This window comes from Schistocerca americana, chromosome 1 (genome assembly GCF_021461395.2).
Source record: "Schistocerca americana isolate TAMUIC-IGC-003095 chromosome 1, iqSchAmer2.1, whole genome shotgun sequence".
Taxonomy (NCBI): Eukaryota; Metazoa; Arthropoda; class Insecta; order Orthoptera; family Acrididae; genus Schistocerca; species Schistocerca americana.
The window spans coordinates 976,826,039-976,843,508 of record NC_060119.1 but is presented as its reverse complement, the minus strand read 5'-3'; the positions used below and the strand labels follow the sequence as shown (position 1 = coordinate 976,843,508).

Genomic DNA, 17,470 nt, shown 5'->3' with positions numbered 1-17,470 from the left:
TTATCTTATCAGACCACATTATTTTCACCATCCTCCTGCAGCACCACATCCTGCTGTGCTCCAAATGTACATCCATATCTTTCTCAAATTAAGGCTGATGTTTTATAATAGTAGGCTTCTTTTGGCCAGGAATGCCTTCTTTGCCTCTGTTAGGCTGCTTTTTATGTCCATCTTGCTTGGTCAATCATATTACTTTGCTTATGAGATAGCAGATGACAAACTTCAGCTGGTGATAAACATCTATTAAAGTAACACTTGCAATTTTCAGAGTTTCATCTTCTGTTTCTACTGACACATACACCCAAGTGGGTGCTTACACTCTGGAACCATGCTGCTAGCCTACAAACACACTGCTGCATTCTGCCTCCGCCATTCTGTGCTGCACATTGCATGTGGCATGGCACAGATTGTGTGGGTATGACTTTATAATACCACACATCTCTTATCAACAAATATTTGTATCAAGTCTCCAGATGGTCTGATGCTCTGATGCCTTGACACACTTGCAAATGAAACATATTCAATTAATATGTGTTATCATGAAAACCATATTTTTGGGAGTAGAAAGCTTGTAAGACTCAAACGCAAAATTTCAGTCATCTTGATGGTTTGGAGTCTGGTTCTTTAGAATAATGGTGTTCTTACGAGCTGGAGGGTTGAGTTATGGACTCTTTACAGAATCAAGTTTGGAGTGCTACAGTATTAATTAATTAACTGATTTCTGAGATACAACCATAGCACAAATGCAACTCTTGGCATTGATGAACTTTTCTTTCTCATGGCTTATCTGAGAGTTAAGAGTGATCTGGCACCCTGGTAAGAGAAGGAAAATTAAACAGGAGATATCAGTGTTTGATCCAGAGTATTGATCTGAATTATCTTTGGAAGTCAGTTTGTTAATTGTGTTAACTAGCAGTAACCTGGATAAAACATTTCTGAGCCTATACCAAAGGTTTCACATTGTTCCAAGTTGGTGAGGCACCTGTGCACCATGGCACCAGTCCACTGGTGTGTTACAATTCAAATAATCTGCCAATGGCAGCCACACAGGCCAGCCACCAGAAGCCACTGGCATTGGGTCACAAGACTAGTGCACATGGCATGACATCCTCCACACTACCTTCCACAACCCTTCTCTATCTAAAGACAGTGCAGCTGGTGCTCTTTCTCAGGTTGTGGTCTATTGCTTATTGTGCTGCTTCTAAATTTTTAATTTAACAATATGTGCATGTTATTGACAAAGGACTTGTTGGCCGAAAGCTAACTTCCCGACAGTCTTTTTGTTGTGCCTTTGTGACTCAGCATCTCCACTATATGATGAGTAGCAACTACACTTTTCATTATATTGTTACATTAAATCCTAGATTTTCCATTGTTTAAGGTTGTAATTTACTTGCTTGTGGATAAAGAAACTTTTGTTCTTGGTGGCTGCACTATTGGTTGTGTCTAGTGTCATGACAGAATTGGTGACGAGTGTGAAGTTAACTTCTGTGTGCTTATTTGTTCCGTCGGTTCTCATGTACATGGAGGCTGTGCTCAAATCTCTTCTCGAGCAGCAGCAGGCTCTCACAGTTGCTTTCATGAATTTTCAGCCACACTGATGATACAGGCTTCTCCACTGTCAGCATTCCTGCCATGTTTTGCCCCTTATGATGATGCAGCCGAAGACTGGGAGGTTTATTAGAAGTGGCTTTGCAACACTTCCTCACTTTTTGTGTCACTGATACAAAGGTGTGTGTAAGGCTTAGTCCTTTTCTTGGATTTCCCCTCAGATTTACTAGTTGTTGACTGACTTAGCCTGCCTCCAAGAATCAGCATTGCTTTTGTTCCATGAAATGTGTAAGTTTTTGTCTAATTATCACCCTAAGTGCATGCATGTCACTGCAGTGTGTTTATGTCACTGCAGTGTGTTTATGTCACTGCAGTGTGGTTCGAGTTTTATCATTGTCATAAACAGTCCCACTATGGCTGAATTCTGTAGCTTCAGTCACAAATTTCAGTTTGTTACCAATGCCCGTCACAATTCCTGTGATGTTTCTGTGGTCTTTGATGCGATCATTTAGTTGGCTCCTGACAAGGAGCTATGTGAATGCACATTACAACAAGCAGATATTCCAGTTTTGGAACACTTTATGGCACCTCCCCTTTGCTGTCAGGACAATTTATTGGCCAAACTCTCCAATGACCAGTTTTACTCTAACAAGGAGAGGACCCCAGCAGAGGGATTGACTTATCAAACGCATTTAAAATAATTTTATGTGACACTCAATAGAGTTAAAAGACATGAATTTTGAAGACAGGTTGTTTGGTGTAATGGATAGGGTAAGGTGCAGGCTGAAGGTTGATAGTTTGAATCTCATCAAGTTCTTTAAATGTTGTATCTTTAAGTATGTACTGAAATGACTTTGATAACTATTTTTATTCAATTTACTGCTTCAAATGTAATTTTCTGTTTCCATTTCTTTATCACATCACTTTAATCATCGTAGAATTTTTTTCATTTGTTCTCATTTTTTCTTTAAATCATTCTTTTTCCACTCAGAATTTTTGTGAATGTAAATTTTATTATTTTTGTCTATTTTAATATTTAAAAATGCCAATGTATTGGTTAAGAAACAAAAGACTTTGGTGTAAGCCAAAGTACAATATGTGTATTCTGCATGACTACAATGTGTCAATCACACAGCCTGCAACACAGAGGGAAGATACTGCAAGTGGTCATTGTCATTCGTCAGCGGCATCTACCAAGGTAATGATGTATTTCCAAGCACATGTTTATAGGACCTTTTTCTCCTCCATTTCCGGTCAGGGATCCATCCCTGCAGTTTTTTAGTTTTCTTAGCACATCTGATGTTGTTGTTGTTGTGGTCTTCAGTCCTGAGACTGGTTTGATGCAGCTCTCCATGCTACTCTATCCTGTGCAAGCTTTTTCATCTCCCAGTACTTACTGCAACCTACATCCTTCTGAATCTGCTTAGTGTATTCATGTCTTGGTCTCCCTCTGCGATTTTTACCCTCCACGCTGCCCTCCAAAGCTATATTTGTGATCCCCTGATGCCTCAGAACATGTCCTACCAACCAGTCCCTTCTTCTTGTCAAGTTGTGCCACAAACTCCTCTTCTCCCCAATTCTATTCAATAATTCAATACCTCCTCATTATTTACGTGATCTACCCATTCTTCTGTAGCACCACATTTTGAAAGCTTCTATTCTCTTCTTGTCCAAACTATTTATCATCCATGTTTCACTTCTAAACATAGCTACACTCCATACAACTACTTTCAGAAATGACTTCCTGACACTTAAATCTATACTCGATGTTAACAAATTTGCCTTCTTCAGAAACACTTTCCTTGCCATAGCTAGTTTACATTTTACATCCTCTCTACTTAGACAATCATCACTTATTTTGCTCCCCAAATAGCAAAACTCCTTTACTACTTTAAGTGTCTCATTTCCTAATCTAATTCCCTCAGCATCACCCGACTTAATTCGACTACATTCCATTATCCTCGTTTTGCTTTTGTTGATGTTCATCTTATATCCTCCTTTCAAGACACTGTCCATTCCGTTCAACTGCTATTCCAAGTCCTTTGCTGTCTCTGACAGAATTACAATGTCATCGGCGAACCTCAAAGTTTTTATTTCTTCTCCATGCATTTTAATACCTACTCCAAATTTTTCTTTTGTTTCCTTTACTGCTTGCTCAATATACAGATTGAATAACATCGTGGAGAGGCTACAACCCTGTCTCACTCCCTTCCCAACCACTGCTTCCCTTTCGTGCCCCTCAACTCTTATAACTGCCGTCTGGTTTCTGTACAAATTGTAAATAGCAAATTGTAATAGCACTATGATAATAAAATCAAAACAATTTGAAATATTGTTAAAAGGGAAACAGGGCAACCAAGAGCACAGGAAGACTGTATTTCTGTCAAACACAATGAAAAGTTTGTTAACAAGAAGTCAGAAGTAGAAAACATTTTTAATAATCATTATTTAAGTGTTGTAGAGTAAATAGGATCCAGCTATTCGTTGGAAAATGCAAGGCAGTATACGGAAGAGGCAGCATTTATGCAATTTGATAAAATTGAAATTCAACCCACCTCTCCTACTGAAATTAGGAAAATAATAAATTCACTAAAAAGTAAAAGCTCATATGGAATTGACGGCATTTCCAACAGAGTACTAAAAGCTTGATCCCATCAAATAAGTAGGATTCTCAGCCACATGTGTAGTAGCTCACTGAAACAGGGCATTTTTCCAGATAGACTGAAACACACTATTGTTAAACCATTGCACAAGAAAGGGGATAGATCTGATACTAACAACTATCAGCCAATCTCACTTCTGACAGTTTTAACCAAAATTCTTGAAAAAGTAATGCATTAAAGAGTAGCATCACATATTTGTAAAAATGAAGTACTAACAAAATGTCAGTTTGGTTTTCAGGAAGGCTTTTCAACAGAAAATGCTATATATGCTTTCACTGACCAAATATTAAACGCATTGCATAACCGAACATCACCCATTGGGATATTCTGTGATCTCTTAAAGGCTTTTGATTGTGTGAACCATGAAATTCTTCTAGATAAGATAAAGTATTGTGGTATGAGTGGGACAGTGCACAAATGGTTTAATTCATATTTAAGTGGAAGAATGCAGAAGGTTGAAACTAACAGTATAGATAGTCTGCGAAAACCACGAGTCCTCTAACTGGGGATGTATCAAGATGGTGTCCCACAGGGTTCAGTCTTGGGTCCCTTATTGTTCTTAACATATATTAACAACTTGCCACAATATGTTCAGGAAGATGCAAAGCAACTTCTTTTTGTTGATGATACAAGTGTAGACTCACACCCAACCAGCAAGAGTCAGCTGAGAAAATTGCAAATAAGAACTCTCAATAAATTTTAGGAAAAACATTTTATACAATTCTGTACAGTAAATTGCATAACACCATTGATAAATATAGACTATGAACAGAAGTCTGTTGCTAAGGCAGAATACTCAAAATTTCTGGGAGTGTGCATTGATGAGAAATTGAATTGGAAGGAACACATCGATGGTCTGCTGAAACGGTTAGGTTCAGCTACTTACACTATTAGGGTTACTGCACATTTTGGTGATAAACATATCAGTAAATTAGCCTAATATGCCTATTTTCATTCACTGCTTTCATATGACATCATATTTTGGGGCAATTCATCATTAAGAGATAAAGTATTCACTTCACAAAATGGTGTAATTAGAATAATAGCTGGAGCCCAACAGCGAAGTGTATAGCTACAACAGTAGGAGAAAGGATGATCTTCATTATTCTACTTTGATCATTTGCCAAATAGTATTAAAAGACTGACAGATGGCCAACCAACATTTAAAAGCAAATCAAAAGAATTTCTGAATGACAACTCTTTCTACTCAATAGATGAATCCTTAGATATGAAGTAGTAACTGTAGGGAAAAAAATATATATATATTTATTTTGTGCAAAGAAAGCTTATTTTGAAGTTACATGTACCACATCACTACGAAATGTCGTATTCATGATCTATGGAACAAGGATTAATGTATTTGTGTGTGTGTATGTATGTATGTATATATGATGTATGCTGTTAATTTGATTGTGTTTAATTCAGTTTTGAAGTTGTTACCACTCATGTGGATGGATATTAGGCAATATATCATGGAATGAAAGGCACCATGTTTGTGGGTCACTGGGAGTTGAGAATTAGCAGGTATTACAATGCCAGTGGTGATAGGCTTAGTGTAAATTTTGAAAGTGTGAATATGATCACTGATATCTATGGCCAGGTCTAAATAATTTATGGAGTTACCCAAAACTCCACTGTGAATTTGATACTCAGCTTAGCTTTGAATTTAGCTGGTTGTGAAATGTCTGAAGCTGTCTGGTATTACCCTCCATAAGCATAACACATCAATACACCTAAACCAGTATCCAACCTTGGAAGGGACTAGATTATTTTCCACAAAATATTTTTCAAAATTGTCCACAGAGAAAATTCTGTTAGGACTGTCTGGACTGAGGAGAACTCTCACAACTATACCATCTAAGAGTTTGTATATCCTGCCATTGAACAGAAATAATTTTGTGTAGGCAAATGTGTGTTACTCATCTTATGACATCTGTGACAACTAGGTAAATTCCTGGTTTATCAACTATGCCTATGTGAATGTCTAGGCACTCCTGGAAATACTGGTGAAATCAAAAGAAACTAGCTTGGCACTAGGAATGGATTTGGCTACCTTTTAACTTGATCACTAAGCCAATCGAATTAAGAACACCAAGAGTATGTTTGAACATAGTTTTGATTTTGATCAGATTATTCAACTCTCTGGCCAATTTGTAACATGGAGCTAAGAATGAAGACACTACAGGACAGATTAAGATATTGCCCTTATGGAGTTTAGAAAGGCCATACAGTCTGGGAGCTATAGGGCTCATGTCAGTGAGAAAATATGTATCAGTGTCAGATATTACACTTTTGCAATATATAATAATACGTTTTACTTTACCACTGTAAGATTGTGTGGGGTCTTTCTGGAAGTTGCTAAAGTTTAAGAAATGTTCCACTTTGGTTTCATAGTAACTTTTGTTCAGTATGGTAAGAGTATTCCCTTTGTCCGATCTTACCATTAGAACATTATCACCACTCATTTTCATCTTGAAACTGTTTAAAACATTTCTCTCTTTATGTGACTGGGCACTAGAAGTAAGGTTGGCTTTTCCAGTTCATGGGATATGAGATGTTTAGTTGAATTATCATCATCTAATGCACTTTATAGATCTATCTTTATCAATTCCAGTTGCTTTTCGGAAACTTTTTGTGGTGACATGTAACTGAAGCCTCTTACCTCTACATTGAGTTCTTGTTTGGTTGTTCCTAAGTGTCACAGTGGAATAAAACTGTTTTGTACCATGGACATTATATTTATTGAGGGAGAAACTGCATATACCATCAGAGCGGTAACAGAGCAACACTATAACAACACTTTGACTATCATTTTAAATAATGTCAAAGATAATCCAGTCGCATCATAAAAATGGAATGACTGGAATAAATAAAGGAGCTCTTCTCCACCTGTTTATCTCTTAACACTCCACCCCTCGAAATGATATCTAAAAGTAACCAAGTATATCATTTCAAACATAGCATTTTCTTACAATGACACTCAGAAATATTCTGATTCAATGGTTTGTTTGCTTGGTTTTTATCTGTTGAAATGTACTGAATGTCAATTGTTCCATCCATTACTTTCTCCTTGATGAAATGATTTTTTGTGGTAGTATGTTTTGTTCCTGATTTGTCTATGTGATCCTTGGGGCATGTGATTGCTGCTTGATTAACATACCACACTGATGTTTATTCTCCAATCAGTTTTTTCAGGTTAAGGCTCTCCAGTAATTCTCTCATCCACACCATCTCTCTTGTGCAGACTGCAACTGACACGTATTCTGCTTCCATTGTGCTCGTAGCAACAGCAGTTTATCATATTCTTCCAGTACACCACAGATCCTGCCAGTAATGTTACATATCTTATAATACTTTTGTGATCATCTACACAACTAGCCCAATCTGCATCAACGAATGCCTCAAATATTTGACCAGTGAGATAATATGCGAGTTTGTGTCTTAGTACCCTTTTTGCTGCACTTCAGTGGTTCATACTACATTTTCAACAACATTGTGACAACTTTGCCAATGAGAAAGCTCATCCGGTACAGTCTTCTGTGAAAGGTAAAGGAGTCCACCAACAAGCTCACAATACGGACGATGTTTAACCTCCCCAACACATTTCTCATCAAGGATATTCAGTTTCATTTCTGTTAGAGCCTTGGCACCCTTACATGCCTACGATCAAAGTGTCACTTCAAATGCGGCCATTTGTGTTGTGGTGACATATGACACAGTAGTCCAGATGTTGCTCCTGATGCTACTCTTCAACCAGTGGTGCAGGATGACACAAAATGTTGCTGGGAGTCCATTAATTGTTCTTGGATGTCAGATGAAGATGTGAAGGAGTTACAATGTGCCTGGTGCACAGGCAGACTTGGTCAACCAGAACCTTCTTGATGAGCACACCTGCACTCATGTTTCCATGCAGTCCAACATTGGGTCACAGTTACATTCAAATGCCTCATGAATTTGGATACTGTACAATTCAACCAGCCGTCCAAAAGGAAATCCACCATGACACATCTTTCAAATAATGTTAGGTGCTGATAATGCTGCCTTACAGAGGTATGTGGCTTGTCTATATACAGTACTTCACAGTGATGATTCAACATCTGATACTGTTCATGCCCCTTATGTACCCTACCAGGTCTAGTAACAAGACTAAGCATGAATAACAGTAATGCACTCCAGAGGTCATTCTACCTGTCACAGAGAATTGCAGTTCTAAATCATTTCCACATTGATGGTGCGTACATGTACAAAGTTAGATAATCATGGAGATTCCTGGATGGAGCAATATGTAAAATAATGGAAAGGCAGCCACTCACCTACAATGTGTGGAACACAGCAACATACAATAGGAAACAGTATTCACACTACCTTTCAAGCACTAGCTCTTTTTCCAGCAATAGTACAGATATTCACGCACGCACGCACGCACGCACGCACACACACACACACACACACACACACACACACACACATAGATGCCAAAATGCTCACTACTGTAGCAATGGCAGTTAGTCTTGTCATGGGCACAGGAGTGTGCATTTGAGTGTCTGTATGGTTTTGTATGTGAATGTGAGTACTACTGCTGGGCAAAGGGTTGGTGCTTGAAAGCTTGTCTCAGTCCTGCTTTCTGCTGTGTGTTACTGTACTCCATGCATGGATTTGCGATAAGCGAGTATTTGCCTTTCCCTTATTTTACATGAAATATGGCCATGTCTTCTGGGCACTTTTTTTTTTTTTTGTAAAGCGGCATATTAACAATGTGACATCACACAAATGCAAAAAGTTAAATTTGTTGGAGAGTCTGTTCCCACCTACAGGATACAAAAGCATTGTTATTACACCCCTTTGTCTCTGTGCTCCACACATGGGAAATGATACACTAACATTATGTTTGTTCTCATCATCAGGTTAATTTTAATCATTGTTAGTTTTCTCTCAGTCATCATCCTCAGCTTTCTTTTAGACTTTACATATTCGCTTCAGCTCTTTGCCTTTACAGTTCTCACTGCTGCTTAAGACTTTCTTTCTCTAAATAAGTAAATTTCTCTCTCTCTCTCTCTCTCTCTCTCTCTCTCTCTCTCTCTCTCTCTCTCCTGCCCATTTGCCATCATCCTCTTGATACTTTTCATTTCTACCTGCACGTTAAGCTTCCAGCCACGAGTTTTTTTAAACTACTACTTATACATCTGTTTGTTGTGTGCATTGATCTCTTGATCAGGAAGTCTGAGAGATTTCCATTTCCCACAATATTTCTACATTTTTTCTTTAGTTTTTTCCGTATCTGTCTTCTCATTTTCTATTTCTGCATGCAATACTAGTCTGATGGCTAAGTATTTGGTGTACTTTTCTACTTGTCCTTTTCTAATTTGCTCTAACCATTATTACTTTGACAAATACAAAATTGTGTTCTTCCTAGGATAATGTTAAATTACAGATTTTCCACAAATTTTTATTGTACTATAAATATTCACACACCTTGCTCAAAACTGTTACTACTCAAGTTCTTTGTAATGCAAGGGACTGACAATATTTGGTCTGAATCTGTGGTAAGATCAAATGTTGAAGATTACAACACATGTGGCCAAAGTGTCAAATTTACAAAGCACAAAGTTTGAAATTAGGCAGTTTTTAACATCAACAAAAACAGATCAGTACTGCATTCAAGCCAACCAAATGTTCCTCTGAAGAAGCTTCATATTTACTATTAACTTTCTTGTTTATCATTAGTTCAAGCATCACTATCTGGTGAATGTGAGCTTTCATGGCATGCAGGTGCATAGTTACTTAGTTAACTGAGCAAACTTACTGCCAAATTAGAGTTTATTGTTTCTACACAGCAAGTCATAAGCAGTGAGGCATGATTATTTGTTTATTCATTTTACTTAAGTAATCATTTTTCTCACATGCTGTTCGAGAGTGGAATGGCAGGGAAGTAGCTTGAAGGTAGTTCAATTAACGTTTCACCAGGAACTTAATTGTAAATTTCAGGGTAATCTTGTAGATGTAGATATTGCTTGACCAATGTCTGTGCATCTCTTAACAGAGTGTATTTAATAACTTTTAATCTCATTACAAATCCCTGACAACATTTAGACTTTTAAGTAAAGTGTAGTCTACATTAGAAAAAGAAATGTAATAACTTTTACTTCTTTCGAAATACCAGAAACATTAGGACACACAAAACAGAAAGAAAATTTGCTAGCCTTCAGAATAAATCCTTTATTGAGCTAGAGTACCTGCCCTAGTGAGTCCAACCATCACTATGTAGGGGCACAAGGTTTGCGGTCAAGGGGGGGGGGGGGGGGGGGGAGTGGAGAGCAGGCAAAGCCATAGAGAGAGAGAGAGAGAGAGAGAGAGAGAGAGAGAGAGAGAGAGAGAGAGAGGGGGGGGGGGGGGGGGGGGGGGGCGAGATATTTGTACTCTAGCTTGACAAATGATTTATTCTGAAATCTAGGAAGTTTTCTTTTACTTTTATGTGTGCCTGTCAATGAGTCAACACTTCAGCTGTTTGGTGAGTGGTCTCATTTACTCCTAAATATTTACATTTATTATATCTACTTTAATAAGATGGTATGTCCTGTGGATTGCAGCCATATCACTTTGAAGAAAAAGATTAATCCTGTATGTCCAAGCTTGGTTTTTTTTTCCTTTTTAAGCCTTTCACTAACTTTAATACTTATTCTAAAGCAACAATAATTTTGTTCTCACTCTAAAGATGACACATTTAGTTGCAGACAGGCACAACAAAAAGACTGTTACACATTAACCTTTCAGCCAAAGCCTTCATAATAACAGAAAAAAAACACACACATATTCACATAAACAAACACATGTCATACACACACATATGAATGCTGCCTCTGGCTGCTCAGGCCAGACAAACTGAAACACGTAAAATAGGAGCCGTGATGCACAGTGGAGCATGGAAGGAGGAGGGATAGTAGGATACGAGTGGAGGAAGAGGAAACAGTGTTGCCTTGTGGAGCATGCAGGGACTGGGGGGGGGGGGGGGGGATAGAAAGGAGAGGGAGACAAAGGGAAAAGATTGGTGGGTGCATTGGCAGAGAGCAGTACACAATGAGGTTGAGGGGCCATGAGTTGGGAGGAGGTGATAGGATAGGGTGTGGCGACATTAGGTTACTGTAGGTTGAGGCCACGATGATTTCAGGAGCAGAGAATGTATTGTACAGATAACTCCCATCTGCACAGTTCAGAGAAGCTAGTGATGGAGGGGGGGCTCCCAATGGCCTGGGTTGTGAAGCAGCTATTGAAATCAATCATGTAATGTTCAGCTGCATGTTATGCAATAGGGTTGTCTGTTTTGCTCTTGGTCACAGCAACTCTTTGCAACTCAACATGTCATCTTTACGATGAGTAGCAATCAATCCTTTCCAAAAGTTTTGGTATTCCAGCCTGGACATTCCTTTGTTTAATAATTCTGTTCTGTCAAAGGTAATACTGTTTCCCTTTCTTTGCATCATAAGATGTTAATTACTTCACAGAACTATTTTTATTTCCATTAACTACAAAGATGTAAAGTACAAGATTATGGTCGAAAAAGGGTTGTTCACAAGTTTTTCAAAAGATGAGATGTGTAGGTAACTTTATAATAGTCATGGCACATTTAAAGGTGCTTGATAAAACCCTATCAACTTGTTGATGTCTTAGACAAAATTATGCAACAGACATAGCAGAACTTCTAGTGGCTGTTTACTGAAGACCACTAATGTTACAAAGTATTCATTGTGACTCCATGAGAATGCCAATTGTATAAGGCCTTAGGAAGCATCACAGGAGTAATATGTTCACAGGAGTAATATGTAAAAGTACAGATATGTCACTGTTGCTAATTTCTTTCAGTAAAATTGTGAGATGTAAAAACTTGAGTTGTACAATTTCTGAAATCCTAGATAATCAATGGTTCTCAGGTTGATGCTGTGACTCTTGATTTTCAGAAGCATTCTGGTATACTGATCACACAATTTTACATAGCCCCTGAGCAGAGGGTGCTGGGAACAGGAGCTTGTCATCAGCTCTTAGCACACTGCTGAGACTGGTCCCACCACCTTTTCCCAGAGCAGCCAGCTTATAGCTTACAAAAGAAATGAACATGTAATGGATTAATGCGTTCCAGAAGTGATAAGGTAGTTTATGGAGAGTTGCCAGAAAGACTACGCACAACAACACACATGGATTAATACTATATTCATAAATGCTACTTATTGTTTTGGTGGAAAATACTGTTACACAGCTAAGATTGGCAATGAGCATAAACTTTTCGGAGTGGCACAAAGTTAGTCAACTTCCACCAATCACAGAGGGCCCAAGTAAATGTGTGCGACTAGTAATTTCTTATTGTCACACAACCAACAAAATGTGTGATCATGGAAGACAAGCTGATCTTCTGTGAGTGCCAGAGTAAGACAACATAGGTAAACAGGTGTTTGAAAAAACCATCAGCAATAAATCTTTAGGCTCACTTTCCACAGTCAAATATGCAGTGCCTTAAATGAAATGATCACATAAATTTAGTTGTTACAGAGGAAGATTCCCTGCTCACAGTAAATGAAATTAATCTTACGAAGTGTAATGCATTCCTCTTCCTTTGATTTTTGCTCAACAAAATCCACAGAAAAGAAAGAAAATGTTTCGAAATGAATGGCATGATCCTTCACGAGTTTTCCTGGTCAGATGGAGTGTGTCATAGGTACACTCCACAAACATAATAATCAGAATGATAAAATTTAGAAAAATATGCTCATACAGAACCTTACAGGCAGTTGTGTGTATATACACATTGCTCATGAACCAAGTACAGGGTGTGACTACTACGATTAGTAGACTACATACCACAGCCACTATATAGTCCTAGATAGTGTAAATTCTCAGATACTCTTAATATAACTCTAGAAGCAAGTAAGTTTAAATGTGAAGACACTCAAAGCCTGTCCTTAAAGTCACCCAGGAAAAGATGCTTTGCCAATTCTTGGCCAAACCTAACTGAAATGCTTACACTTCTAAGTGACTGTATAGGAAACTAAGATGAATATTGGATACCTGCACAGTCCAAGATACATTTGCTGGCCTTAAAGTTCTGTTATCAATCTTTTCCTATTCTATTCCTTTACATTTCAGAAATGTGTTGTGTTTTCATTGAAGCTTCCATTTCTAACTCTTATTTGCATGCTAAAATTACTGAATTTTCCCTGTTTACACACTGTCTTTATTACAACTTACAATTTTGATCTATTTGTTTGAGCAGTTTCTAAATTGTCCCTTACACTTCTAGCGTGAGAAATATTACCATTAAGCTCACCAGAAATCCAAGTTTCTCCCACTTGATCAAATGTCATGCAGTGTACTGGAGGAATCTTATGAACTAGCACTAAATAAGAAACAAAATCAAAATACATGTTCCCATGGTCCAAATATTAGTAAGATTGATACTGAGACTCAATGTATAAGGAATTAGGGACGAAAAGGCTGTCACTTTTGTTCCTTACTCTGAATGCTCATCATCATGTTGTGGACAAGAGTAATGCTTTTCCAGTTCTTGGTTCCCACTCTGCATGCAAATACTACTGGCTACATCAGCAAAAGCCAATGAGCACAGCAATCAAGGATACTAGTACTAAGCAGCCTGATGCAGCCATCTCAACATACAGAATTTACATTTCTGACATGACGAAGGAGACTGTACTTCAAATTTGAGTAGCAACTGTAATCCACCGTCAGTAATGCATTGAGAGAATGTTACATCTTTCATTGCCCACATTTCATTGAGCTTTATCAATCTACACAAACCACTTTAAAACATGTAAATGTAAGATATGCTACTGAAACACACACAATGCAGATTGGCAAGAGTACAATGTCCATCAATGCTTATTCACAAATGCTGAATTTTAAGAAATAAATAATCTAAAAAACTGCCCAAACTCTACAAATGTGCTTATAGAGACATTAATCAGCTTCTTGTAAATGCTGCTACTCATGCCATGGTACACCATTTATGAGAACAATTCACCAAGGAGATATGTAACATACCTTTGCCCCCTTGAAGCATAAGACAAAGCCAACAAATTATAATCAAAACAAAATGGTAGGTATCTAAACTACTTTATAGTGCTTAAACTTGAATTGTATCAGGTCAGTATTTAATGCTCTCCAAACACATATGCTATTCACTTACAGCTATCAAGAAACCATGCATTAAGTTCACTGTAACAAAATTTGGCTATGTATCTAGTATATTGACCATTTATGGGGACAACTTAATTGAATGACTAAACAAGACAGACTTACAGGTTATGGAGGATAAATTAAGTGCACTCACCTCTTCATCTCTTATGTCTTTCAGAGTATATGATACAACAGTAATTCCCATGTTCACAAGATCTGATGAAGCAACTTCAAAAACTTGTTTGCTAAACTTCTTCCTATCTTTGTATATTTCCTGAGGAAAAAGAGGTGGCATTTGTATACCAAATCTGTATATATCTTTCATATTGGCCAGAGGCCATGTTCATGGTACAGTGTGAAAAGTTGGTTGTAAAAATCAATATATAACAGTAAAATACTGATTTAGCAGTCAAAAATAAAACTGAAATAAATCTAATAAATGTTAAAATGAAAAGCTATTCTCAATGCTGAAGCCACAACAAATTATTTAAAACACAAGTGGTTTTAAGATATTTCTAACCAGCTATTGCCAATAGCTTTCAAACTCTTTCTTTCAAACTCCACAATATTTCAACTGAGTTTCAAGAGTATTGCTTGTTATGTGCACATTCAATTTGCATATTGCTGGGTATTTTTATAAAAGTCAAATTTATCATTTGACAAAAGTGAGCAGATATTCTGTCAAGGAGCACTGGAGTTTCAGAGAGATGATCTGACAAAATAGCCAAGTGCGATCTTAGCACCAATGACAGTGCCACTGTGGAATAACTATTTGTGATGCTCTGTCCGTCCAATGCTTGAACTTGAATAGTACACAAAAATATATTAAAAAACCTTGAAATTGTTACTTACCTCAACAGTCATACTTCCCATAATAGCTCTCTGGTGCCCTTCCAGTGTGACCAATGCAATGTGCTGAATTTCATGTTCTGGCTTACCAAGAAATTGTTCACAGGCAGCAAGTAGCATTTCTTCATTCTGGCCTTGTATTTTAACCTTTTAGGGAACACAATGAATAGCAGAGTTTAACATGTAACATCACCCAAATGTTATAATTAAAGAAATATATCCATCAAATAAGAAATGCCTGAAAAATTATAACTAGAAAATATGACAAATTTTACATGGCAATAGTAATGAAAGATCTTCCTGTGAAATAAGTCAAGAACTTCAGCCAACACAATGTGGATACATTTGTCTCAAGACTAAATGAAGCATCCTGGTCTTTCAGCAACTGGTACCCAGTAAACACAAACTACAATGCTTTTGTATTAGAATTCATGAGTGTTTTCAATGAATGCTTCCCCTTCACAACAGCATGTGACAAAAACTGTAAAAAGAACTTGTGAATAACTGAAGGCATCAGGATCTCTAGTATTAGAAAGAGGAAACTGCACATGCAAGCAAAGAACAATCATGACGCAGAGTTTGTCAGCTACATAAACAAATACAGAAGAATATTTGGCAGAGTAGTTAAACATGAAAAACAAATGGCAAACAGTAAATACGATGCCAGAAATAAATCAAAAGCTTTATGGCAAATTATCATAGATGAAAAAGGTGCAGAAAAAACAAGAAGTCATCATCGTAAATTAGAAACAGATGGGGAAATATTGCGGATTATTAACAAGTATTTCATAAATTCTAACAAAGACATATCTCAAAAATAGGAAACAGAGGGTAGTAATACAATGCAAAGGTGAGAAAGCTTGCTCTAGTTGGAAGGAAATACAAGCAGTTGTACCCCAGATGTCCATATTAGGCCCACTACTATTTCTATATTATATAAATGACATACCACATAAGGTAACTTCAGATACCAATCTGTATGCAGATGACTCAACAGCAGTAGTCTGCTGTAAGAACACTGAAGAATTAGCACAGAAAACAAAACATACTCATCAAGAACTAGAAAACTGGATAAATAATAATGCTATGAAACTAAACTTAACAAAAAGCCAAATTGTACACTTCAGGACCAAACAAACTGTTGAATACATAACACAGTTAAGTTATGAAGGCAGAGGACTGAGAACTGCAGAATCTGTCAAATTTCTGTGAGTGACCATAACCAAAAACTTGTCATGACTGATCATGTGGGTTGCTTACTGAAACAGTTAAATAGTTTTGTTTATGCAATGAGGGTTCTGAATAAAGTAACTGACTTAGCTGTTAGAAAATATGCATGATACACAATTTTCCTAACAGTTGTAAGATATGGCATAATTTTTCGGGTAGCTGAAAAAGGAAGCCTCTGAGGAGTGTTCAAGTTACAGAAAAAAATTATCAGAGCTATGAATGGGCCAAACAATAGACAATAGACAATCATGCAAGCCTTTATTTGCAAGGCTTGACTTACTGACAATTCCTTCCATGTTTATATATGAAACACTTCTCTCCGAGTTAAAAAACCCATGTCTTTTTGAGGGAAATTCATTTACACATGCTTATGAAACAAGGCACAAACGAGATTACATTTTACCTTACCAAGGACTAACATTATTTGAAAATACTCCATATTAGATGGCTTTGAAGCTTAGCAATAAAATCCATTCAAAGTTGAAAGACTGCAAGCTAGAATCCACTGGTGCAAACATTGAAAAATATTTAAAAAGCAAATACTACTACAGTGTGGATAATTTCATAAACGAGGAAGACAAGTAGGAAATATTGAATTTGTTTTGTTTTCCTGTTTTCTCTACATTACGTTCTATGTGTATGCTTATGTTCCCTTTTAATGGAGTTATATGTTCTTTTTATACGTGTGGATGGATGTGTGTGTGTGTGTGTGCGCGCGCGTGCGAGTGTATACCCATTCTTTTTTCCCCCTAAGGTAAGTCTTTCCGCTCCCGGGATTGGAATGACTCCTTACCCTCTCCCTTAAAACCCACATCCTTTCGTCTTTCCCTCTCCTTCCCTGTTTCCTGATGAGGCAACAGTTTGTTGTGAAAGTTTGAATTTTGTGTGTATGTTTGTGTGTCTATCGACCTGCCAGCGCTTTCATTTGGTAAGTCACATCATCTTTGTTTTTAGATATATCTAGATGTAAACATATATACTACTATTATAAAAGTTTT

General features: G+C 37.3%; 1 protein-coding gene across 2 annotated transcripts in view; it reads right to left on the bottom strand.

Annotated features, from left to right (window-relative positions):
* Positions 1-17,470, bottom strand: part of LOC124615740 (flotillin-1) — a 142,763-nt gene that overhangs the window by 88,341 nt on the left and 36,952 nt on the right. The window contains exons 4-6 of one of the 2 annotated variants that reach the window (XM_047143825.1): positions 15,246-15,389; positions 14,548-14,667; positions 14,259-14,267 (exon numbers count right to left, since the gene is read on the bottom strand). In XM_047143825.1, coding sequence (XP_046999781.1) covers positions 14,259-14,267; positions 14,548-14,667; positions 15,246-15,389 — 273 coding nt within the window. The remainder of the gene's footprint in view (positions 1-14,258; positions 14,268-14,547; positions 14,668-15,245; positions 15,390-17,470) is intronic. The other variant, XM_047143835.1, reaches the window with a different exon arrangement.